This window comes from Pleurodeles waltl, chromosome 3_1 (genome assembly GCF_031143425.1).
Source record: "Pleurodeles waltl isolate 20211129_DDA chromosome 3_1, aPleWal1.hap1.20221129, whole genome shotgun sequence".
Lineage (NCBI taxonomy): Eukaryota > Metazoa > Chordata > Amphibia > Caudata > Salamandridae > Pleurodeles > Pleurodeles waltl.
The window spans coordinates 870,324,818-870,351,555 of record NC_090440.1 but is presented as its reverse complement, the minus strand read 5'-3'; the positions used below and the strand labels follow the sequence as shown (position 1 = coordinate 870,351,555).

General features: G+C 47.9%; 1 protein-coding gene across 2 annotated transcripts; it reads left to right on the top strand.

Moving 5' to 3' along the window:
- The first annotated feature begins 360 nt into the window (after positions 1-360).
- C3_1H1orf216 (chromosome 3_1 C1orf216 homolog) lies at positions 361-26,738 on the top strand. Of its 2 annotated transcripts, none has more exons than XM_069223819.1 (2): positions 361-981; positions 23,376-26,738. In XM_069223819.1, exon 2 carries the CDS (start codon positions 23,387-23,389, stop codon positions 24,239-24,241), a length of 855 nt encoding a protein of 284 aa, XP_069079920.1. In that variant the 5' UTR covers positions 361-981; positions 23,376-23,386; the 3' UTR covers positions 24,242-26,738. The 2 variants fall into 2 exon arrangements, with proteins under 2 accessions (XP_069079920.1, XP_069079921.1); XM_069223820.1 differs by having other exon boundaries at positions 935-1,078.

Here is a 26,738-nt window from a genome sequence, read left to right as displayed (position 1 = left end):
GAGAGCTTCTCTGTCCCAGCCCCACCGTCTTTAGAGGAGAAGGCTTGTGGGTAATCCTCTGGGCAACCAGCCCATGTACTTGAGCTGCTCGTGGTGTTTTAGAAAGCCAATTAATCAAATACTGACTCCACTTCCATGGAAAATTTGACGCTCTGCAAGCAACAAATTGGTGTAAAACGGATATTATAAGGAAATTATTCTTTTTATATGCACACGCTTTTCAATTACCGGAGTGTTCTTTTGAGCTGCAGTCACCGTCCGAACACGCCCGAGCACTTACTGGCACGAAATTTCCGCAACCGGGGCGGTGCTGGCAGGGAGCTGCTGCAGTACTGTGCCGTACACCTCCTTTACACGTTCAGGAGCCAGGACCTATGTCCGAGAAGCCTCTCTCGGTGACCGTGCAGCACTGAAGCCCGTCTTTTATATCCAGAAGAGTGCATCATCCCTTCCCCAGTACACCAGCGCTTCCCCTCCCTTCTCCTGCACAGCAGCATCTCTCCCCCGAACAGAACCGCCCACCCCCTCTCCTGCACAGCAGCATCTCTCCTCGCACAGAACCGCCCACCCCCTCTCCTGCACAGCAGCATCTCTCCCCGCACAGAACCGCCCACCCCCTCTCCTGCACAGCAGCATCTCTCCCCGCACAGAACCGCCCACCGCCTCTCCTGCACAGCAGCATCTCTCCTCGCACAGAACCGCCCACACCCTCTCCTGCACAGCAGCATCTCTCCTCGCACAGAACCGCCTACCCCCTCTCCTGCACAGCAGCATCTCCCCTCCACGCGGAAGCTCTCCCCTGCTCGTTGATGTACAGAGCCTCTCCCAGATGCTGGGAAGGAAGGAAGTGAGCTCGGGCTGACGTCTTCCTGCGCTGTTGTTGTGGTTACCGTTTCCTCTCCAGACCTGCACCTAGAGGAGGCTGAGGGGACCGGGGAGGAAGAGAGGGCAGCGGGGATCCAGAAGGGGCATTGCTGGAGGGTAAGTGTCTCCTGGGCCGGGATTGCGTTTAAAGACCCCACCTTTGCCCGGGGCGGAGGGATACTGACCACAGGACGAGTCATATGAAACACAGAAGGTGAACTGGTGCAGCATGTATGTGTATGTATGTTAGTTATGTGGGTGTGTCGGAGAAGGGCTTATCGGTACGTGTTGTGTATCAACGTAGGTGATCGTGTATCTCTTTCTTTTCAGTAGGTGATATCGCGCCTGCACGTAAATCAGCGCAAATTATTGCTCTTTGCCTACATCAGAGTTTGAGAACCAGGTGTGTGCGGTGTATTATATTCACACATCCATGCCATGATGTGTGCGCATGTTTGTGCTCTATGACGTCAACTGCATTTTTCATTTGGCGTGAATAGTGTACATGGTGCTTCCTGTATGCACATGCGTAGGTGCGCGCGAGCTCTGAACGTTCTGCTGTATTATTATTATATAATATATACATATCTTCTGCACGTGTCGACGGACATCAGGGTCGATCCTTAGAAACCATCTTTTTCTATAGATAAATGCCTTACGTGAAGACAAGGAGGGTCTCCTCCTAAGGAGGAACGTTGTGTGTCGCTCAAGTGGGCCTTCCTAGCAGTTCTAAACCTTCTGCGAAGTGGCGGTGTTCGGCACCAACCCTGAGTCCTGGCCTTTACGTAACGGTATGTTCATGGCAGGGGTTTTGTACAGCGCCTATCCGCCTGTTACTTGGCTGTGGCAGTAACGCCCTTGGCTGCTGGGGAGGGCTTGAGTTGGCCTGTGATGCAGTTAAAGGGCTTCCTTGCGGTGGCTGACGGCAATGAGGCCATAAGGTTGTACGCAGTAGGAAGGAAGGCCGTGGTGATTGATGGCAGACCAATGTTACTAAAGTGATGTGAAGCAGCAGTAAGGATAAGGCATACATGATCAGTGGCATTAAGGCCCTGGCATTGATGCATGTGGTTGCAGGTTTATGTGGGTGTATGTGGTAAATGGCAAAGTGCTGGCATGGGCAAAGGTGGTTGGTAGCAGTAAAGCATATGGTAGTAAAGAATCAAAGCAGGAAAGTGTGTGTATTGGGTCGTGGCAGTGGTGAATGTTGGTAGATAGGTCCTGACTGATGGTTGGTACAGAAAAGCCCTGGCAGTGCTAGAGGATGACAGTTTGACCTTATGGTGGTGTGCAGTGCCAGATAGAGGTGGACAATTTTAGTTGTTTAAAGCAGTAAGCACTATAGTGCTGAAGGGTGGGGGGATAATTATGAGTAAGCACCAGTAAGGACCTGGCGGCTGTGGTCACTGTGGTATTATGGCACCGACATGTGGCATCAAAGTGTTACAGGTAGCACTAAGTTTCTGGTATGGATGTTTGGTGGCAGTCTGGCTCTGTCACAAGTGATTTATGCAGGATAGCTTGCAGAGCTGTGGTTGGTCACAGATAAGCCTTGTCTGTGTTAATTATTGGCAAAAAAGTTGGCTGCTGTTTGTGGCAGTAGTGAGACCTTGAAATGGTTGCATAAGCACAAAAGATAGTGATGAAACAATTCGAGTCCTACGTAGACACCATCCTAGGAACAACAATTCAATAGAATATCAGTATATTGGGTAAGGAAGGCTCATCCTCATAATGTGGCATGCTTCATCATTGTCTTTCTCACTGCAGCCTGGTAACATGATACAACCAAGGCAGATTCAACGTCGGAGGGAGTTCTTTATATACAACCGGCTGGACAAAAACAGGGTCTAGAAAAACTCTAAAAATTCCAAGAGGGCGTGGCCAGCCATCATGGTCGTGTGGACTTAATCCACCAAGCTCCCCCGCCTTCACTAAGAAAATGAAAGCTGTAGGTGTCTATGCACACTGGAGTCACCAGTAACGGGTGTCAGAACATCTGGAGCCGCTCCGGCACCCGAAGACCAAGCGTTTGTGGGCCCTGCCTTCCTGCGCCGAGTTTGAGACAGTGAGGATCCTCTGCCGGGGAAGGCTGTGGCTGCCATCTCTAGCTACTACAAGGAGGGGCGGTGAGTGGTTGCACGGTGGCTCAGCTGGAACCGTGTAACCACTTCCTCTTTAGGCAACAGAAAGAGGGACTAAACCGCATGCAGGAAGGATCGGCTCAAAGTAGCAGAACTCAGTTTGGTGGCAGTGGGACGGTGGAGTGACGGTGCCTGACTTCAAGATGGTGACCACCGGGACGCTCAAGGTGGGGCCTCAAAGATTATAAATGTAAGGGGCACACTGAAGGGACCGGAGACTCCCTCTCACCAGCATGCTTCCAGCCCGATTGCGGAAGAGAAATGCTCAGCATTTCTCTTCCGCTCGGGAGGAGGGGGCCAGAAGAGACATGAAAGGAAAGGCCTTTCCTTTCATGTCTCTGCAAGCATTTCTGATGATCGGGCAGCAGAAATGCCCAATAGACACCAAGGAATTGTTTTTAGGCCATTTCTTCCCCCCCTGGGGGCAGAAACCACTAGACACCAGGGAGGTTTTTTTGTATCATCCTTACACATAAGGGGAACGGCCACTCCCCGGGAGGGCAAAATATTTTTAGGCCTTTTCTGCCCCCCCCTAAACTAATATAATTAGCCTGATCTGCCTCCGGGGAGGGCAGAAACCTCTAGACACCAGGGATATATATATATTTTTATTTACTTTTTGTTTTTATGTATGGGGAGCGAACCCGTAGGCAAGGGTCGCTCCCCTGGGGGGCAAATTGTATTTAGGCCATTTCTGCCCCCCTTGGGGGCAAATCAGCCTATTTATGTTAGGCCAATCTGCTTCCAAGGGGGGCAGAAATCATTAGACACCAGGGATTGGTGTGTGTGTCTGTGTGTGTTTTGTTTGGGGGGGCTGCCCCTTGGGCAAGGGTCGCTCCCGATGGAGGCACATTACTGTTGGCCATATCTTCAGATCGGCCTATTTTTGGAAGGGCCATCTGCCTCCAAGGGGGGCAGAAAGCCCACCAGAGCCCAGGGAAGATTTTTTTTCAAAATAAGAGAGGGGGGTATGGCCATACCCCCACCCCAAATAAATGGGGCCAAAGTTGTTCTGCCACCAGTGGGCTGATGGGGCAATTACCCCCGATCCACACACCGGGGGGGGAGGGCAGAAAGTCTACTAGATGGCATGGAATAAAAAAAAAATAGTGGGGTGGTGGCTACCAACTGAAGGGGGTAACAGTCTTCCAGCTCTCCCCCACACAATAAAACATCTTATCCCACGGCAAGCAAGAAGACATTTGATTATTTTGGGTTTTGCTTTTACATTTGGGCCAGGAGAGCTTGGTAACTCTCAAAATCGTCCCACTTGGAATGGTGAGGGCTGCACTTTTTTGACTTTGGGACGCTGACATGTAGAAAAATCCACAAGACCCAGACACATCTGAAAACGAAACATCTGGTTGATTCCATGGTGGTGTGCTTCACATGCACCCTGCACCATTTTCTTACCCACAATACCCTGTAAACCTCCAACTTTGGTGGAAATCACACATTTTCCCCACATTTTTGTGATGGAACCTTCCGGAATCTGCAGGAATCCACAAAATTCCTACCACCCAACATTGTCCCATTTATACCGATAAAAATTCTGCTGCACTTGTCAGCCTAAAAATGTTTTTTTTCAAACTGCCCTTTTGGACCCGCTTTGGTTCCCCCTCAATTTCAACATGTTTTTGGCTCTTCCCTGTCACAGGCACTTGGCCCACCTACACAAGTGAGGTATCATTTTTATTGGGAGACTGAGGGGAACGTTGGGTGGTAGGAAATTTGTCCCGGTGCGGTGATCCCACACAGAAATATGGGAAAAAATGATTTTTTAGCTAAATTTGAGGTTTGCTGAGGATTCTGGGTAAGAAATCATTGAGGGATCCACGCAAGTCACACCTCCCTGGACTCCCTCGGGTGTCTAGTTTTCAGAAATGTCTTGGTTTGGTAGTTTTCCCTAGATGGCTGCTGAGCCCAGGACCAAAAACCCAAGTGCCCCCCCCAAAAACAGGTAGTTTTGTATTTGATAATTTTGATGTGTCCAGATAGTGTTTTGGGGCATTTCCTGTCTTGGGCACTAGGCCTACCCACACAAGTGAGGTATCATTTTTATCGGGAGACTCGGGGGAACGCTGGGTGGAAGGAAATTTGTGGCTCCTCTTAGATTCCGGAACTTTCTGTCACCGAAATGTGAGGAGAAAGTGTTGCTTTGGCCAAATTTTGAGGTTTGCAAAGGATTCTGGGTAACAGAACCTGGTCAGAACCTCACAAGTCACCCTATCGTTAATTCCCCTAGGTGTCTAGTTTTCAAAAATGTGCAGGTTTGGTAGGTTTCCCTGGGTGCCGGCTGAGCTAGAGGCCAAAATCCACAGCTAGGCACTTTGCCAAAAACACCTCTGTTTTCTTTGGGAAAATGTGATGTGTCCATGTTGTGTTTTGGGGCATTTCCTGTCACGGCCACTAGGCCTACCCACACAAGTGAGGTATAATTTTTATCAGGAGACCTGGGGGAATGCTGGGTGGAAGGAAATGTGTGGCTCCTCTCAGATTCCAGAACTTTCTGTCACCAAAAAGGAGAAAAAACACAAGCCTCCTTCTGCATCCCTTTTTTCCTAATTTCTTGGTCTCCTTCAGGGGAACCCACAAAGTCTGGGTACGTCTAGAATCCCTAGGATGTTGGAAAAAAGGACGCAAATTTTGTGTGGGTAGCTTATGTGGACAAAAAGTTATGAGGGCCTAAGGGCGAACTGCCCCAAATAGCCAAAAAAAAGCTTAGCACCTGAGGGGGAGAAGGCCTGGCAGCGAAGGGGTTAAAAGCTTTGGTCGGTAGAAGGAACCCTTCTCTCACATCAGAGACATGTGGGATCCCTAACTCGCGTGGCCTGCACTGCTGATCGTGGACTTGATGACAGCATGAACCTGAAAGACCTCAAGATGGGAACCCCCACCCCTCAGTGATCGAGCATACTCAAAGGATACATCACTCCATAACGAGATCGCCTCCCCTCGGCAAGTTGCTACAGGGGAATGATTGAACATTGTTGAAATCAGAAACTTGAGGTGTAATCTGCATACCTACCTGACAGGGCAGAGGCTACATCCACTCTGGCCTCGACGTTTTTACCTCAACATAAGCAGGGATCAGATACTGCTCTATATGCCACCCAAAAAAACAGCACAATAGAGTATCCAACTACTTTCAACCGGCGGAGGCCAGGGAGTCACGACCAATGCAACCAGAACGAGAGACCATGGACCTGACGAAGACCTTTTGGCCTTGTTACAGGAGTTCAAGAAAGAATTGTGTGAAGAATTAAAAGCGGACATGGCTAGCTCCCTGGAGATTCTTCGTTCTGACCTCACCACCATACTCACAACGTTGCGGTAGGATGTGGACTCAGTGAGAGAACGCACAATGGACCTGGAAACAAAATGCCAAGCTATGGAGCATTGCATAGAAAAACTGGAGGAATCTTCCAACCAGATTCGAGACCTCCTACAAACTACCCTCTTAAATTGTGAAGATCTTGAAAACTGCTTCAGGAGAGATAACATTTGCCTCCGGAATCTAGAGGAGAGAGTGGAGTGGTCGGATCTGGAGGCTCTCGTCCTGGGTCTTTTGGCAGAACCTTTAGGAGATCCGCAAGCAAAAATTAAAGTGGAGAAGGCACACCGGGTGGGACCTCGATCGCTGAGGGAAGGACGTCGAACTAGAGATGTCCTGGTGAAACTACATTCATTTAAAGTGCAAGAGGTGATCCTCCAAGCATCCCAGAAAACAGAAACAATCTCCTTCTAGGGGGCGATGTGTTCGCTTAACCAAGACATAGCGCCTGCCACATTAGCAAGAAGACTTCAATTTAGACCAGTGACGGAAGAACTCAGCAAGATTAAGGTGAAATATCAATGAACGTTTCGGTTTGGCCTTGCTTTCTCCTATTTAAATAAATTGCACCACTTTACTGAGGTGAAGGTGGCAGCAACTCTTCTGGGCCTCTCATTACTCGACGATACCCACCAGGGGGAAACTAGTGGAGCGAACCATATAAAACCCACTACCAATGGAGAAAAAAATGCATGGCACTCCCCACGACATTATAAAAAAACAGGGAAAGAAGGGAAACTGAGAAGCTTCAGACTTCCCCGAGTGAACTGTGACCAACTGAGTTACTGGAAACTCTTGATGATATCCCCTCTTTTCTTGATCCATTTTTCCAGGCCCTGATTAAGTGCATCACATGAGCTGGGCAATGGAGGGGAGACTTTTTGGGCACCGGGGAGTCAGTAAGGTCGGCAACACATGGGGGAGCTGAGCATTTTTTGGAAAGGGTTATGACCTGACTACAGTTAATCACCTTTCTGATACACCTACGCATTACTTATATTATCATCCGTTAGGAGGGCGGAGGCGGGTACTGACCAGACCGCCTATTATGTTATATTGTTATGTCATGGAAAGACTATCTATGGGATTTCAGTTCCTGAATTTTCAAATTTGTAATATTTTCTTGTTTATCATGAGTGATCCGTTTGGGAAATATTTGAAACAAAGATACAGGATTCATTATCCGATGTCCCGAGTGGGAATAGAGAGGGGTGGGGAGATTTGGAGGGTGGGGAAGGGAGGTTACAAGGTAAAACCAACTGTGATAGATTTAAATGGTGTTAGTCACACTGACATGGAATGTGAGGGGTCTCAATTCTCCTGCCAAGCAACAGGCAATATGGAAATACCTCTTGGATGTGAGATACAATATAGTGGCTGTGCAGGAAACCCATCTTCAACATCGTGAATATCACAGGCTCCAGCATAAGAGGTATCCCACAGTGTATAAATCTTCCCATATTACTAAACATAATGGGGTGGCCCTACTTTTTCACTCCTCTCTTGCCTTTGAACCCTCTGCTTCCAAATCTGACAGGGATGGTAGATTTCTAATGGTGAAGGGTACAATAGAAAGCAGTCCCTGCAAGATTGCTACAATATATGCCCCTAATACTGCCCAAGCGGCCTTTGTGCACTTTTGCTTCAGCAGTTGGTGGGATATGCTGAGGGAGAGATTATTCTCTTTGGTGATTTTAACCTTACCTCGTACCCAACTATTGATAGTTCCCACCCGACACATACACCCACTGCAAGCTTCACGAAACCCTTGAAATAAATATTCCAGGAAATGTGGTTAATTGATGCTTGGAGATGCATTCATCCAGAGGCCAGAGACTACACCTTTTTCTACCTCTTGTAACCTTGTTGTGAAGATTCTGAAATCATTATTTTGCACTGTTTGTCTGTCATGCTTACCATGCTTTTCTTATCCAGGGTTGAACACTCGCCCTTGAAGAGGTAAATCCTAACATCACAGAGTTGTGGATTAGAGGATAGCTACATTTTGATACCAAGAGCACCTAAGACTCACAATGCATCATCTCAACCAGCACACTATAAATAGTCCCCAACACATTGTGACATGCCGTACTTGGATTTTCATTAGTCACCCAACAACACTCTAGATACAACAACAAAACCACTCACAATTGTTGCAATCTCACCGACAAATTGCACACGCTAGATATAACTCTCCCAAGATCATTCACATACCATGGCTTCAAAGCCATACAGTTGTCAAAGTGCTGCCAACCCATTGGCACTGTCTCCAACCACACAAACATCCCATAAACATGTAGATGAAATTTGCATGAAATGAATGCATCCTTATGCACACCCCACAGCAGAAGAACTAAGCTTTCAGTGTGCTGCTTGTATAGACAACTCTATGTTCTAGGTGAGCAATGCACGCCTGACTCCAAAATGAGAGAACAATGGAAAGTTCTTTGGCACACCTATCCATAAATAGAAGATATAAATCTGCACAAAGATCTTCTGAGACTCACTTTCATGCTTACTCTGACAAAATCACTTTGAAACCTAACTTTGAACAAACGTTCTACTATCCACACACACACATACACACACCAACAACACAACATACACTATCAAAAAGGTTTTCCTGCAGCCGTAAGATGAGCAACCCAGACAGAGAACAGACCAATATGCCAGAGTAATGTAAGTTAGTGCTATACAGATGAGAATTGCAGAACACACCAATTACTATTTAATCAGATAAGAGGTTCCACTTTTTTGGTCGAATTGTGACAGCAAAGCATTTCTGCTCTGTTTTATTACAGTTTTACTTTATACTTTGTAATCCCGGCCCCCGATACAACTCCGTAAAAAATTGTTGTCCAGAGATTTTTATTTTTGATTTGTGTTTTTGGACCATTAGAGAAGTAATTTAGCTTGGGTAGACATTGCTAAAACGGGTTGATTTTTTTCTAGGCCACATTTTTTAAAATGGCAGACGTCTTGCAGTTATGATGTAACATTTCAGGAACCATGAGACCTATATACTTCATTTTGGTGACAAAACATAGGTTTTGGGGGTCAATCAGTCTTATAGAGACAGAAAATAACTCCTGTGAGCAACCCTTCTGCCTTTTTCCAAAATGGCAGCTATAATAGAGGAAGAAGAGACATATATAGAAATTAAACAAATAATAATGGTTTTTATTCCTTTTATGTATACACCAAACAATGTTTATGATCCTAATATGAAAACAGAATAATGTTTTCACTCTTGCTTTAGACACATTTCATAGTTCACTTTATTTATTTGTTTTGGCAATCGCTCGTGGTACATTTGAGAAGAGCATATCAACAGCGACATCATTTTGAAGCAAAGGTTTTGCAAGTACATGTACGTGTAAGTTCTGTGGGTAGAGACTTTAGAAATTTTGCAGGTTTTAACTCCCCATCAATATCTTCCCAACCAAATTTGCATGAATCTTTCTCTACATATGCATTATCCAAAGCATTTAAACATTTTCTGATCAAGTAGAACACTCTTTTAATGTGTGCACGCATAGAATATGACGTCGGTGGAAGGTCACTTAGCGGGAATGATCTCTTGAACCACTGTACCGAAGATCATCAAATGTGTGACAGTCAGAACTCGTTTTCTACACATGCACAAGATATTTATCTACGTCTTTCAAGTCACTTTCTTCCTCTGTCCCAGCAAATTATTTGAGAAACTTCACAGGTTCAGCAGTTAAAGCACCAAGCTTTGTTCCAATTTTGCTCATAGTGTAATCACTCATAAGAATATGTGCCTTGATAAGAACACTGCGCCTCTCTGGGTCAAGTTTCCTGTACAGAATATGAAGTGGGATTGAGTGTCTTTTGTCGCCTGTTCAATAACATCTCCATAACTCTGACAATCCTTGACGTATGAACATTACAACAAATTTAAGTAGCACAACAAAAACATCTTTGTCATTTGACAGTACAGTGACTCAATTGGAACCATTTTGAACAGTCTACTCAAGTGGCACAACACGTAGGTCAGCTTCCTCCAATTTGCTGTTAAGTTCTTGAACCATATGGCTTGTACCTTTTCAATATATTTCTGAGGCACCAAGTCCTCATTGACAACCATTCCACTTCCAATAATTGAAATTCAGTGTTCTCTGAAGCATCAGCAATGTTTTGAGAGTAAGCATCTTAAACTTCATCTTGTTTGATGTTGATGACCAGATTTTATCAAGTTGCACAAGTATAGGTTTCAAATTTTTGATGCAAGCAAGGTCAATTTTTCCACTTGTAGACATTCGCCTGATTCGCTCATATTCTTTGACAGATAGTTCAAGATAACTGTCAAAGACAATGTGCAGTTCTTGCAAGGTGCAGACTGACTTTGATATCTGTAGAACAGTCTGAACAACCTCTCTGAAGTTTTGCATGGCTGAAATCTTGACCATTCACAATTTTAAGGTGTAGTCCACAACAACAGCGGTTTTCAATGAGGACACCTTTTCAAACTGAAATTCTTGAGGTCAAAGTTTTTTTTTCTAGCTTTTGAACAAGTTTGTGCTTTACTGGTTTGGTATCAGCATCTCCATCAAATAATGTGTTCATTGGAAGAAGATCATGGAACAGAATGTTCTTGATAAATTCTCCCCTTTCTTTTGCTACATCCATCTCTCTATGTGCTTGCAAAGGTTGTTTCTTTGTAACCTGTTTTGCAGTAGCTGGCTGGATGAAACTATTACTATGGCAATTAACGTGTGGAACTTTAGCTTTAGTGATTATGTCAAACAGCCTTTTCTCTTTCAATACAAATGTCTCCTGCTTCAGTTCTGCATATAGTTTCGATCGATATTCCAGGACATCTAGTAGACATGTCTTTATATTGTTATCCACATATTGTTTGGTCACAAAGTTGTGTAGTCGCACAGGCTCAGTCAAGAAGAAGGCTGTCAACATGTTCATTAAAACGTCCCCCTCTCTTTCCCACAAGTTTGTGGTGAGAAACAGCGAAACACAGTAATTAGTGACTCCACATTCTTCACGTGCAGCTTCCAATCACTTTCCTGAACAGCATGTAACAGCATGTACCAAGTTTTTCACTAGAGCTATCATGTGTAAAACATTTCTCCACAAACTTGGTTTTCAGGCTTTCCAATTCAATGCAATGTTTTTATAGCCTCAGATACGAAGAGCATACCTTGTAACAAACGGACATAATGAGTTCTGATCCATACTGACTGGACAGTTTTGCCTCCAAACATTTCAATCAATCAATCAATCATCAATCAATCATAGTATTTATAAAGCGCGCTATGTACCCGTTAGGGTTTCGAGGTGCTGAGGTGGGGGGGGGGGGTGGAGAGGCTGTTTAGCGGTCGAAGAGCCAGGTCTTGAGGAGCTTCGGGGTTGCCCGGAAGCATTCAGTGGAGGGCCCGGGGTTGAGGGCGCGGAGCTCTTCGGCCGAGAAGTGGGCGCGGGAGGCGCGAGGACCAGGGGGGGTGGCGCTGGGCGCGGTACAGGCGCGGACGGGCGCAGACGGGCTTGCCTCTGGCGCGCCCGCTGCGCGCGTCCGCTGCGCGGACGCGCAGCGCCAGCCATTAAGAAGGGAGGGGGGAGGGAGGAGCAGCTGGGAGGCGGGAGGGAGCGGCAAATGGGGGTGCGAGGGGGGCGGGGCCGCAGGGAAGCAGCGGCTGGGGTCGAGGAGCGCACAAGGGGCGAAAGGCACAGAAATCGGGCAAAAACAGTCACAAATGCAGGAAAAAACACAATATGGACACAATACTGGGATTAAATACGATCGGGGAGACAGCAATCAGGGGGGCACAATGGGGCAAAAAGCGCCGGCGGCGAGGCGCAGAAAAGCGGAAAAAAGCTGAAAAACAAACTTACGGGACGGCGGAAGCGGCACTCGGGTCAAGTGAGCCCACTAGCCACCAGGGATGAGGCGCAGGAGGATGCCTGCGGGTGGAGGAGGGCCTCGAACACGCAGACGGCAGCGTGGTCGTGGGGCAGAGGCAGAAGGCAGCAGGTTGGTGCTGCGGTCGTGAGGGGCGAGCTCAGGACCTGAACCAGGTCCGAACTCGCTCACTGGCGACGCGCAGCGCCAGCCATTAAGAAGGGAGGGGGGAGGGAGGAGCAGCTGGGAGGCGGGAGGCGGGAGGGAGCGGCAAATGGGGGCGCGAGGGGGGCGGGGCCGCAGGGAAGCAGCGGCTGGGGTCGAGGAGCGCACAAGGGGCGAAAGGCACAGAAATCGGGCAAAAACAGTCACAAATGCAGGAAAAAACACAATATGGACACAATACTGGGATTAAATACGATCGGGGAGACAGCAATCAGGGGGGCACAATGGGGCAAAAAGCGCCGGCGGCGAGGCGCAGAAAAGCGGAAAAAAGCTGAAAAACAAACTTACGGGACGGCGGAAGCGGCACTCGGGTCAAGTGAGCCCACTAGCCACCAGGGATGAGGCGCAGGAGGATGCCTGCGGGTGGAGGAGGGCCTCGAACACGCAGACGGCAGCGTGGTCGTGGGGCAGAGGCAGAAGGCAGCAGGTTGGTGCTGCGGTCGTGAGGGGCGAGCTCAGGACCTGAACCAGGTCCGAACTCGCTCACTGGCGACGCGCAGCGCCAGCCATTAAGAAGGGAGGGGGGAGGGAGGAGCAGCTGGGAGGCGGGAGGCGGGAGGGAGCGGCAAATGGGGGCGCGAGGGGGGCGGGGCCGCAGGGAAGCAGCGGCTGGGGTCGAGGAGCGCACAAGGGGCGAAAGGCACAGAAATCGGGCAAAAACAGTCACAAATGCAGGAAAAAACACAATATGGACACAATACTGGGATTAAATACGATCGGGGAGAAAGCAATCAGGGGGGCACAATGGGGCAAAAAGCGCCGGCGGCGAGGCGCAGAAAAGCGGAAAAAAGCTGAAAAACAAACTTACGGGACGGCGGAAGCGGCACTCGGGTCAAGTGAGCCCACTAGCCACCAGGGATGAGGCGCAGGAGGATGCCTGCGGGTGGAGGAGGGCCTCGAACACGCAGACGGCAGCGTGGTCGTGGGGCAGAGGCAGAAGGCAGCAGGTTGGTGCTGCGGTCGTGAGGGGCGAGTTCAGGACCTGAACCAGGTCCGAACTCGCTCACTGGCGACGCGCAGCGCCAGCCATTAAGAAGGGAGGGGGGAGGGAGGAGCAGCTGGGAGGCGGGAGGCGGGAGGGAGCGGCAAATGGGGGCGCGAGGGGGGCGGGGCCGCAGGGAAGCAGCGGCTGGGGTCGAGGAGCGCACAAGGGGCGAAAGGCACAGAAATCGGGCAAAAACAGTCACAAATGCAGGAAAAAACACAATATGGACACAATACTGGGATTAAATACGATCGGGGAGACAGCAATAAGGGGGGCACAATGGGGCAAAAAGCGCCGGCGGCGAGGCGCAGAAAAGCGGAAAAAAGCTGAAAAACAAACTTACGGGACGGCGGAAGCGGCACTCGGGTCAAGTGAGCCCACTAGCCACCAGAGATGAGGCGCAGGAGGATGCCTGCGGGTGGAGGAGGGCCTCGAACACGCAGACGGCAGCGTGGTCGTGGGGCAGAGGCAGAAGGCAGCAGGTTGGTGCTGCGGTCGTGAGGGGCGAGCTCAGGACCTGAACCAGGTCCGAACTCGCTCACTGGCGACGCGCAGCGCCAGCCATTAAGAAGGGAGGGGGGAGGGAGGAGCAGCTGGGAGGCGGGAGGCGGGAGGGAGCGGCAAATGGGGGCGCGAGGGGGGCGGGGCCGCAGGGAAGCAGCGGCTGGGGTCGAGGAGCGCACAAGGGGCGAAAGGCACAGAAATCGGGCAAAAACAGTCACAAATGCAGGAAAAAACACAATATGGACACAATACTGGGATTAAATACGATCGGGGAGACAGCAATCAGGGGGGCACAATGGGGCAAAAAGCGCCGGCGGCGAGGCGCAGAAAAGCGGAAAAAAGCTGAAAAACAAACTTACGGGACGGCGGAAGCGGCACTCGGGTCAAGTGAGCCCACTAGCCACCAGGGATGAGGCGCAGGAGGATGCCTGCGGGTGGAGGAGGGCCTCGAACACGCAGACGGCAGCGTGGTCGTGGGGCAGAGGCAGAAGGCAGCAGGTTGGTGCTGCGGTCGTGAGGGGCGAGCTCAGGACCTGAACCAGGTCCGAACTCGCTCACTGGCGACGCGCAGCGCCAGCCATTAAGAAGGGAGGGGGGAGGGAGGAGCAGCTGGGAGGCGGGAGGCGGGAGGGAGCGGCAAATGGGGGCGCGAGGGGGGCGGGGCCGCAGGGAAGCAGCGGCTGGGGTCGAGGAGCGCACAAGGGGCGAAAGGCACAGAAATCGGGCAAAAACAGTCACAAATGCAGGAAAAAACACAATATGGACACAATACTGGGATTAAATACGATCGGGGAGACAGCAATCAGGGGGGCACAATGGGGCAAAAAGCGCCGGCGGCGAGGCGCAGAAAAGCGGAAAAAAGCTGAAAAACAAACTTACGGGACGGCGGAAGCGGCACTCGGGTCAAGTGAGCCCACTAGCCACCAGGGATGAGGCGCAGGAGGATGCCTGCGGGTGGAGGAGGGCCTCGAACACGCAGACGGCAGCGTGGTCGTGGGGCAGAGGCAGAAGGCAGCAGGTTGGCGCTGCGGTCGTGAGGGGCGAGTTCAGGACCTGAACCAGGTCCGAACTCGCAGACTGGCGACGCGCAGCGCCAGCCATTAAGAAGGGAGGGGGGAGGGAGGAGCAGCTGGGAGGCGGGAGGCGGGAGGGAGCGGCAAATGGGGGCGCGAGGGGGGCGGGGCCGCAGGGAAGCAGCGGCTGGGGTCGAGGAGCGCACAAGGGGCGAAAGGCACAGAAATCGGGCAAAAACAGTCACAAATGCAGGAAAAAACACAATATGGACACAATACTGGGATTAAATACGATCGGGGAGACAGCAATCAGGGGGGCACAATGGGGCAAAAAGCGCCGGCGGCGAGGCGCAGAAAAGCGGAAAAAAGCTGAAAAACAAACTTACGGGACGGCGGAAGCGGCACTCGGGTTAAGTGAGCCCACTAGCCACCAGGGATGAGGCGCAGGAGGATGCCTGCGGGTGGAGGAGGGCCTCGAACACGCAGACGGCAGCGTGGTCGTGGGGCAGAGGCAGAAGGCAGCAGGTTGGTGCTGCGGTCGTGAGGGGCGAGTTCAGGACCTGAACCAGGTCCGAACTCGCTCACTGGCGACGCGCAGCGCCAGCCATTAAGAAGGGAGGGGGGAGGGAGGAGCAGCTGGGAGGCGGGAGGCGGAGGGAGCGGCAAATGGGGGCGCGAGGGGGGCGGGGCCGCAGGGAAGCAGCGGCTGGGGACGAGGAGCGCACAAGGGGCGAAAGGCACAGAAATCGGGCAAAAACAGTCACAAATGCAGGAAAAAACACAATATGGACACAATACTGGGATTAAATACGATCGGGGAGACAGCAATCAGGGGGGCACAATGGGGCAAAAAGCGCCGGCGGCGAGGCGCAGAAAAGCGGAAAAAAGCTGAAAAACAATCTTACGGGACGGCGGAAGCGGCACTCGGGTCAAGTGAGCCCACTAGCCACCAGGGATGAGGCGCAGGAGGATGCCTGCGGGTGGAGGAGGGCCTCGAACACGCAGACGGCAGCGTGGTCATGGGGCAGAGGCAGAAGGCAGCAGGTTGGTGCTGCGGTCGTGAGGGGCGAGTTCAGGACCTGAACCAGTTTTCAACCTCAAAAAGTGCATTGTCTATGCCACAGTCACTGAGATAACTTAGTGCACACCGCAATGCAACATTCGTCATGTGGGAAATGCCCATCATTGGTTAAAGATCATCACATTCTACAGGATTGTTCATAAAAATGTCAGCTACAATACGGAAAACACCTTCATTGCAGAAATTTGGCAGGATAGGCTGGTATTCAAGCTGGGCACAGATATTTTGGAATTTTTTTAGAGCTGTGGATACTGTTGCGTAGTTTGTGAATGGAGATGGTATTACTGGTAAAAGCCCAACCTTCTTCAGTGGGACGGTATTCTGGGAGATATGAGCATAAATTCCAGCCCATGAAGGGAACTGGCTTTTCTTCATCCTTCAGTTCGCACTGAATAAAAGATATGATAAATTCAGTTAAATCAGCTTTGCGGACTGCAGCATCATGTAGAAGAAGATCCATGTCCTCAGCCACTTTGAAACTTTCTGATAGACTGGGATGTGTTGATGGCTTGTAGTGATGTTGATGACTTGTACTGATTTTGCAAATGTTGGCAAGGCAGTTGGTTTATAAGTTAGCAACTTTGTTTCTTTATGCCTAAAGCTGACACAGATTGTTTTCCAGCACCTACTTAATTGGTACTTCTTGAAAAAGCACCATGGCAGTGTCATGTGTGCTGGATGTTCCAGACAAAGAAGAGCTATCTTTAAAATCAAAATTATCAAGAACAGCAATTGTAAATCCTTTCCTGGTAAAGTGACTTGGAAGTGGTGTGCTGTCACAAGATTTTACAGCATGAGCTGCTAACAAGTTCCTGCTCCGTACTATGTCATTATAACTTGTTGATACACCAAATCTATTCATTAAAGTGATTAGTTTTCCACTTTTGCACTTGTCATAGATTGCGAGGGCAGTCATTATGTGTAGCAGAGTTTTCCTTTTGCGGTGACGTAATTCATAAAACATGATTTGCAAAAGAAAGTACATTTGCACAGCATTAGCCTGTTGGTTCATGGGATTGTCTTCCACTTCTTTGATTATATCTTCAAAGCCATCATCAATGTTGTTGGCTTCTGTTCCAAGCTCAAGAACGTTAGTCTGCAACAGTTTTGCTCTGCTGATATAAAACAATGATGTCAAAAATGTTAAGACAACATCAGGCACACATGTTGACTCTAATGATTTGCAGAGCTCTGGGGCATCACGAAATTTGTCATTAAGTCCAAAATTGAAATCTTTCAGGATGTTGCTTAAAATGGTTCCTGCTGATTTTACTGCATCTTTTGATCTTATTTTTAGCAGCAAGAATGTCAGGAGTCAAATCAGCTGATAACACCATAAGCGGCTCATTCTTATTGTTAGACTGAGAAAAACAAATTCTGTCATTGTGCAGTCTCACGAGAAAAATCTTAATTTCAATATTATGGATAAATACAGTTTCATCAACGTTGACTATTACTTCTCTGATTTCACTGAGTGTGGACCCATAGCCAGCACTCAACAGTGGCTTTAAAACTTAATTTGCTTTTTCAAAGAATGCAAACTTAACTGAAGGCTGGTGATTATGTTGCTGCTGGGAGCTCATTGTACATTCATATTTTTTAATGTATGCATGCATGAAGTTCAGGTGGACATACAAATCTCCTGCAAATACATTCACCTCGCTGTTTAGATCAGCTTCTCAGCTGAAAACGTCATCTTGGAAAAAAATAGCTGCAGATAAAAACATGTTTGCCCTTTGAGACTCACATACTCTGTACTTAGTTTTTTCATCAATCCCTTTCACCCTGTTCTGGCTAAACCACAGATAACACATTGAAGATCCTCTGCTTTCTGATCAGTTGTTAGAGGTGGATGAGGGGTAGCCATCAATCTTCTAAGTGGATAAGCACTGGGTTTGGTTGTCGTCCCTTTCTCAGAAGACTCGGAATCTTGTTGGGATTCACTGGTTTCTGCTATTTTTTCACAATTTTGTTCCAGGCTTTTTTCCATTGTATGCGACTTGTAGCACTTGTTGTTACGATGATAAAATATTTGATCCTCTTCACCCATCAGTTTCAATCTTTTGTGAACTTCATCTTACTGTTTTTCTGCAGCATCTCTAACTCTCTTCTGTCTAACCGCAATTAATGTTAGCTTTTCTTTCCAATTAGTTTGGCATATGACAAATTTTTCGATGTTGAAGGAGTCCTCAGATTTTGTAGTTAGCAACACTGTCAGATGGTAAAGATCCTCTGCTACCACCTGCTTCACTCATATTTACGAATTCGAATCAACGGAAAACCTGAAACAAAAACAATATTAAAATTAATTATCATTATGATGGCTAAAACACATAATTACAGAGCCGCCATTTTGGAAAATGGGGGAAAAGTTGGTCTGAGGACTTAGTTTCTGTTTCTGTAAGACAACGTGACCCCCAAAACCTATGTTTTGACACCAAAATGAAGTATATAGGTCTCATGGTTCCTGAAATATTACATCAGCACTGCAAGACATCCACCATTTAAAAATAAAATCTCTATAAAAAATCATCAATGTCTACCCAAGCTAAATTACTTCTCTAATGATACAGAAACACAAATCAAAAACGAAAATCTCTGGACTACAGTTTTTTACGGTGGTGTACCAAGGGGTCAGGACTATTGGTCATGGAACACTAATTAATTTTTTTTTGTATATAAACTTATTTATTTGAAAGGCTAAGGTAAAAATATAATACAAAGAGCACAAGTAGTAATACACTAGAATATAAAGGACATCACCTTTTTATCACTAATAACTTAAATGATACCATTTTACTTTTTGTACAGAAAGACACAACAGGGTAAAAGGTAACAGACTAGGACCCACAAAATACATCAAGCAAACTATTCATTGAAAGTGAACCTCATACAATAATATACCTTTCAAAGTTTCAATCGGCACTAAACATCCCTATAAGGCAACTGCTGTTAAATTCCTAATAATCCTAAATTGGAGAAACCCAAATGACAACCCAGAAATGAAATTGTTGGTAAAGCCAATAGGTTTGAAGTTTTTATGGCCAGCGGTTTCGCGTGGACAAGCTGTACAACTGTCAAATGCCAATGCTTGTTTTCCTGGGAGCACTGGAAAGCTAAGTAAGCCAGAAGCTTGTGAGAAACGGATGCCACAGGAAAAAAAACTGCTTGCTTTATTTTTTGTAGCATCACCAAGACACATATATGTTGAATTAGATATAGAAAATCTATACTTACATACCGTTCTTTATTTTGTATTCAGTTGGCAGTGCTGGGAATAGGCTGCACAGAAAAACTTGGGGCCCCTGCACTTATTTATATAACAAATTGAGTAGTCAGGGTGAACATCCCCCAAGGCTCATTGTATGCAGGGACTGTTCAGGATAGCGATCCCCAGCTGCACACACCCATTAATGTTGTCCTCTTTCAACTGCCATTTTAGGGCACAGGGAATAAGGTACCTAAAATGGATACCAGGCACTTATGCACAAGCAGACTAATGACCAGAATCTCAGATGGGCATAGTACTGGGATTATATTTAGGCTAACACGCATTCTAGTAAGAGGAGTGTGCTCAGTGGTAGTCTGTACAAATGAGCCACTTTCAATCTTGGAATTGGCATGGCGTAGTGTCATGTATGCTTCCTCTTTGTCACAAATATACTTCAACCTTTTCAGCAGCATCAGCACATGTTTGTTTCTGCCTGTCAGTTGAATGGAATCAATATTTCCCACCGCTTGGAGGTTATACCATAGGTATTGATCCTCCCTGTAGGAGGCTGGACTGGCTTGTAGTGAGTACCAAGGGGTACTTATACCTTGCACCAGGCCCAGGTATCCCTTATTAGTGTAGAGGGGTGTCTAGCAGCTTAGGCTGATAGAAAAGGTAGCTTAGCAGAGCAGCTTAGGCTGAACTAGGGGACGAGTGAAGCTCCTACAGTACCACTAGTGTCATATGCACAATATCATAAGAAAACACAATACACAGATATACTAAAAATAAAGGTACTTTATTTTTATGACAATATGCCAAAAGTATCTCAGTGAGTACCCTCAGTATGAGGATAGCAAATATACACAAGATATATGTACACAATACCAAAATATGCAGTAATAGCAATAGAAAACAGTGCAAACAATGTATAGTCACATATAGTGACATATAGTTACATATAGGGATAGGGGCAACACAAACCATATACTCTAGAAGTGGAATGCGAACCATGAATGGACCCCAAACCTATGTGACCTTGTAGAGGGTTGCTGGGACTGTAAGAAAACAGTGAGGGTTAGAAAAATAGCCCACCCCAAGACCCTAAGAAGTGGGTGCAAAGTGCACCTAAGTTCCCCAAAGAGCACAGAAGTCGTGATAGGGGAATCCTGCAAGAAACAACAACACCAGCAATGCAACAACGATGGATTTCCTGACAAGAGTACCTGTGGAACAAGGGGACCAAGTCCAAGAGTCACGATCAAGTCGGGAGTGGGCAGATGCCCAGGAAATGCCAGCTGTGGGTGCAAAGAAGCTGCCACCGGATGGTAGAAGCTGTGGATTCTGCAAGAACGACAAGGGCTAGAAACTTCCCCTTTGGAGGACGGATGTCCCACGTCGTGAAGAGTCGTGCAGAAGTGTTTCCATGCAGAAAAACCGCCAACAAGCCTTGCTAGCTGAAAAGGTCACGGTTAGGGTTTTTGGATGCTGCTGTGGCCCAGGAGGGACCAGGATGTCGCCAATTGCGTGAGGAGACAGAGGGAGCGCCCAGCAAGAGAAGGAGCCCACTCAGAAACAAGCAGCACCCGCAGAAGTGCCGGAACAGGCACTATGAAGTGGAGTGAACCGGAGCTCACCCGAAGTTGCACAAGAGGGTCCCACGAAGCCGGAGGACAACTCAGGAGGTCGTGCAATGCAGGTTAGAGTGCCGGGGACCCAGGCTTGGCTGTGCATAAAGGAATTCCTCGAAGAGTGCACAGGAGCCGGAGTAGCTGCAAAACACGCGGTTCCCAGCAATGCAGTCTAGCGTCGGGAGGCAAGGACTTACCTCCACCAAACTTGGACTGAAGAGTCACTGGACTGTGGCAGTCACTTGGACAGAGTTGCTGAGTTCAAGGGACCTCGCTCGTCGTGCTGAGAGGAGACCCAGAGGACCGGTGATTCAGTTCTTTGGTGCCTGCGGTTGCAGGGGGAAGATTCCGTCGACCCACGGGAGATTTCTTCGGAGCTTCTAGCGCAGAGAGGAGACAGACTACCCCCACAGCATGCACCACCAGGAAAACAGTCGAGAAGGCGGCAGGATCAGCGTTACAAGGTCGCAGTAGTCGTCTTTGCTACTTTGTTGCAGTGTTGCAGGCTTCCAGCGCGGTCAGCAGTCGATTCCTTGGCAGAAGGTGAAGAGAGAGATGCAGAGGAACTCTGATGAGCTCTTGCATTCGTTATCTAAGGAATTCCCCAAAGCAGAGACCCTAAATAGCCAGAAAAGGAGGTTTGGCTACCTAGGAGAGAGGATAGGCTAGCAACACCTGAAGGAGCCTATCAGAAGGAGTCTCTGACATCACCTGCTGGCCCTGGCCACTCAGAGCAGTCCAGTGTGCCAGCAGCACCTCTGTTTCCAAGATGGCAGAGGTCTGGAGCACACTGGAGGAGCTCTGGGCACCTCCCAGGGGAGGTGCAGGTCAGGGGAGTGGTCACTCCCCTTTCCTTTGTCCAGTTTCGCGCCAGAGCAGGGCTGAGGGATCCCTGAACCGGTGTAGACTGGCTTATGCAGAGATGGGCACCATCTGTGCCCATCAAAGCATTTCCAGAGGCTGGGGGAGGCTACACCTCCCCAGCCCTGACACCTTATTCCAAAGGGAGAGAGTGTAACACCCTCTCTCTGAGGAAGTCCTTTGTTCTGCTTTCCTGGGCCAAGCCTGGCTGGACCCCCGGAGGGCAGAAACCTGTCTGAGGGGTTGGCAGCAGCTGCAGTGAAACCCCGGGAAAGGCAGTTTGGCAGTACCCTGGTCTGTGCTAGAGACCCGGGGAATCATGGGATTGTCTACCCAATACCAGGATGGCATTGGGGGGGCAATTCCATGATCTTAGACATGTTACATGGCCATATTCGGAGTTACCATTGTGAAGCTATACATAGGTAGTGACCTATGTATAGTGCACGCGTGTAATGGTGTCCCCGCACTCACAAAGTCCGGGGAATTTGCCCTGAACAATGTGGGAGCACCTTGGCTAGTACCAGGGTGCCCACACACTAAGTAGCTTAGCACCCAACCTTTACCAGGTAAAGGTTAGACATATAGGTGACTTATAAGTTACTTAAGTGCAGTGGTAAATGGCTGTGAAATAACGTGGACGTTATTTCACTCAGGCTGCACTGGCAGGACTGTGTAAGAATTGTCAGATCTCCCTATGGGTGGCACAAGAAATGCTGCAGCCCATAGGGATCTCCTGGAACCCCAATACCCTGGGTACCTCAGTACCATATACTAGGGAATTATAAGGGTGTTCCAGTATGCCAATGTAAATTGGTGAAATTGGTCACTAGCCTGTTAGTGACAATTTGGAAAGAAGTGAGAGAGCATAACCACTGAGGTTCTGGTTAGCAGAGCCTCAGTGAGACAGTTAGGCATCACACAGGGAACACATACATATAGGTCACAAACTTATGAGCACTGGGGTCCTGACTAGCAGGGTCCCAGTGACACATATCAAACATACTGAAAACATAGGGTTTTCACTATGAGCACTGGGCCCTGGCTAGCAGGATCCCAGTGAGACAGTGAAAACACCCTGACATACACTCACAAACAGGCCAAAAGTGGGGGTAACAAGGCTAGAAAGAGGCTACTTTCTCACACTCCCCTCCCCAGATATTTGCTAGGAGAGCTTCCGACAGAAAGCCTGCATTTTGACACCTATCCCTAACACTGACAGTTATCGTGGGCAAACATGACTAATCTCCCAACAAATACACTACACAACTGCGGTGTGTCGCCTTCTAGGTCCCTATCAAGGAAGTCACGCTTCCTGGAGTAGGACAAAGCAACACTTATTGAACAATAGTTTCCAGGGCAGGTATTCAAGAGGTGAAGGTAAAGACGTAAAGCAACTAGGCACTTCAGGACACAAGACTGATGCTCTGACCTGCGGTACAGTTAAATGCACTGGACAACAAAACCATCAGAAATGTTTCTATGGCCTGCTCTAGGCGGACAGGCATTTTTATTCCTGGTGACTGAAGGGTTCTGTGGTACGCTGGCAAAACATTTATCTTCTCTCCTGTAAATGAAGCTTGCATGTGTGCAGTACAGATGGTTAATATACTTATCTAACACTATCTTTCCTTTCTTTGCTAGCACTGAGGGAGATGCTTGCCATTCACAAGTCCAACATGCCCCAGAAGTCGATATTTCAAGAAGTGAAGTGGGAGCCCACTGCCGGGAACACCTTCCTCAGTGAGAAGGAGATGAAGCAGGACAAGAACTTCAACATTGTGGATGAGGCTTGTGACCGCAACAAGAACTGGAACCTGGCCAAGGCCCAGGCCGAGGAGAAGGCCGGGGAACGAGAGAGCACGTCTTCCCCAGATGACAACCAGAAACAGAGAGTCAAACACAAGTTGAAGGACCTCTCACAGGCCATGAGATCAGAAGGCATTGGTCTCTCATCCGAAGAGGAGGTCCGCAGCCCTCCTGAAGGGGCAGAGGTCAGTATTGTGGAGGAAGATGCCGAGACTGCCGAAGACACAGTGAGAGTGTGTGAGGACTGGGCTGGGTCTCCGATGGAGGACAACGGGTATGCTAGCAGCTCCCTCAGCATTGACAGCCCCGACAGCATCACCCTGAACACCTGGAATCTCCCTGCAGGCACTACTCTGAATGATCAAAAAGCTTTGGTTGAGAACAATGAACTTATTGAAGCAGACGCCGAGACCTCATCTGACTCTGATGCTTACCTCCCATCGCTGGCCGAGGCCCTCCAGAAGCTGCAGGACAAAGAGAAGCTGAAGCGGCAGGAGAAGGAGAAGCATCAGGTTCACCTGACGATGTATCGCCGGCTGGCCCTTCTGCGCTGGATCCGAGGTCTCCAGCAGAGAGTGGTGGACCAGCAGAATCGTCTGCAAGAGAGCTTTGACACCATCCTGGACAATCGCAAAGAGCTCCTCCGTTACATCCAGCACGGTGTTGGCTGCTCCAAGGAGAGCACCACGGAGGCCCTGTGATCTACCCTTATCAAGCCCCAAACAGACATCTGCCAAATCAGTACATCCTCGATGGCATTATAGATAGATGCCTGACCCTCAAGCTTGCATCCCACCGCACCATGGTCATTGTAGTTCTCTCTTCTTCATTGAGTAAACCAGCATGCAAAAGCCAAATTGCATGCCAGTGAGAAAACCAGATCCAGATGCCATACTTATGTGTGTTGAGCATTACTACACAACAACCCCACAGACGTTAGTGGATGCCAAATGGTGCCAAATCCTGGGGCTCCCTCATTAAGCAGCAAGCCTCAGTGACGTACTACAGATTTAAAAACTCAAGAGTATGCTGGAAAGCTGCATGACTGTTAACTGTGATTGGAACATATGTTTCCATCTTCCTGTCTGCCTTGAACATTGCTTATATATAATAATCTCTGTTATTACGTGTGGTGCTTTATCTAAATATGGCACGTCTGGCCTTTTCTTGTTTTTCAGAAGTCTTGATAATCAGGCTTCGTTTCAATGCCAAGGAAAAGTGATTCGCCAAGTCCGAGCCAATGCAAGTGCCATTTTGCCTCCCCACCACTGACATTTGAACATTATTTAATGCAGTTGGGTGCAATCGGTCTCGTCACTAACTTGTTACCATGACACCGAACCTGCACCTAACTGTATTACTTTTAAGCATTCTGGATCTAATATTCTCAAGATTAAGGTTACGAAATAGAACCATGTTGTCAGGGACATCTTACTCCAGTTCAATCTTCCCTTCAACAAACTACTGTTATCTGGAAATTCAGTGTAACTGGTTCAATTGGTGAATCAGGACTGCAACTCCAAGAATACACTGGGTTGTTAAATAAAATTCCGGGACTGGACAGTAGTGTCCTTGGTGACATGGATCATCTGGTAACCTTACACAAAAGCGCTTGGCCGGGATCTTGTTGTTACGAGTCCTGCCATCACTGCGTAGCATCCACAGGCCCTTCCTGCAGCTCTAGCTGTCCACTGTTCAATCTGTGGAGTTTATAGGGAAGGATTGTGGGATTTGTTGAATCTTAAGGCATAATTTACATTGATTCCAAATTAAACCATGTGAACCGTGTATGTTGCATGGTGGTGTGCATTCACAGTTTCACAAGTATGGGAGTGCACCTTCACCTAGATATCTGTTGCTTGTGGTACAAAAGAAACATGTCATTACATTTATTGCTTGTGCCATGAACCAAGGCGGGAGACAGGGTAGAATGGGCAATTGATACTACTGATGGGCAGAATACCGCTTAAATGCTTTGAACTTCTGAGATGCTGCTTACTCAAAAGCCTCCCCATTAGAGAAGTAGGTTCTGTCCTCCATTTCCTTCCAAATGGGCCTGCTTGCCGCAGGTAGGAGTTTAACAATCTCGGTGGAATTATAAGAAGATGAAATACACTTTCTTTTTCTCTCATGGCCATAAATGTGTTTGTATCATCTCGCCTTGCCTTGATCTTCCGAGCCAATGCTTCCTGGACCTTCATTGTGTTTAGAGCACAGCTGCCAGAGTAAATGCTGAAAGTGAACAAATTCGGCCGTTTGTCACCTCTTCTAAAATGCCTTCATTGGCTTTGGATCAGAAGAGATGATGTTAAACATTAAATGCCTGGATCTTTGAGCTATGTTGACAAAGGATTGCTGTTTCTTATGCAATCCAGAAACATCCTCCTTGACTAGTTCTGCAGCCTTCTAGTTGCCTTCTGATTGTTTCATCTTTCAGACAGGCGGACCTTGGTGGTAGATCTTTTTGGGATTACAATGACTTGCTCTGGAGCATGTAACCTAAAACTCTCAGCAAGGAGGGTCGCCATTTAAAAATTGCGAACTCTATAGAATCAGATTATCATTCTGCCTGGCGAGTAATCTATTTTGCGTTCTCATTTTGAGGAGATTAGAAATGCAGAAAATCCTTCCTCTTGAAAGTAATGTGCTATCACTGCATTAACAAATTGCAGGTTAGCACCAACAAAAAGCATTGACAAAACCAATAGTTCTGGCGTTGTTTGCCAATCTTTTTCCTTGTCAATGCTTGTTTTGCATTGTCATTGTTATTGCAAAACTGTATTGTCGGGGAAACTGACGGACTCTCGTCAATCGGAAAAACAAGTGGCTAAAAGCAATATTTATTTTTGAACATTTGGTCTCAAAAGGCACACGTTGCCATAGTAGTCATTGGCACTGATGGGAACTACTTTGTTTAAATGTGCTGGTTGTGAAAGGGCGGAATGCTGTCACAGATGCTGAATGAGAAAACGATAGACCAGTGGATGAAGAGAGCTGGCAGAAAGCCCAAATAGGAAAGTATATCATATATGTAATTTTAGTAAAAACAAAAGATCTTGGCTAACGCCAGACATATAGAGTTGGTGCTAACATTACTCATTCAAATGTAAGAAAAAAACGAATACAGACGTTCTGCATGTTATTCTCCATTTAAACTAAATTTGTAGAAATGCAATAAAAACAGCGGGGTAACTCAAA

Excerpts from the sequence above, each read along its gene's own strand:
- C3_1H1orf216 (XM_069223819.1), top strand. The coding sequence starts at position 23,387 with ATGCTTGCCATTCACAAGTCCAACATGCCCCAGAAGTCGATATTTCAA.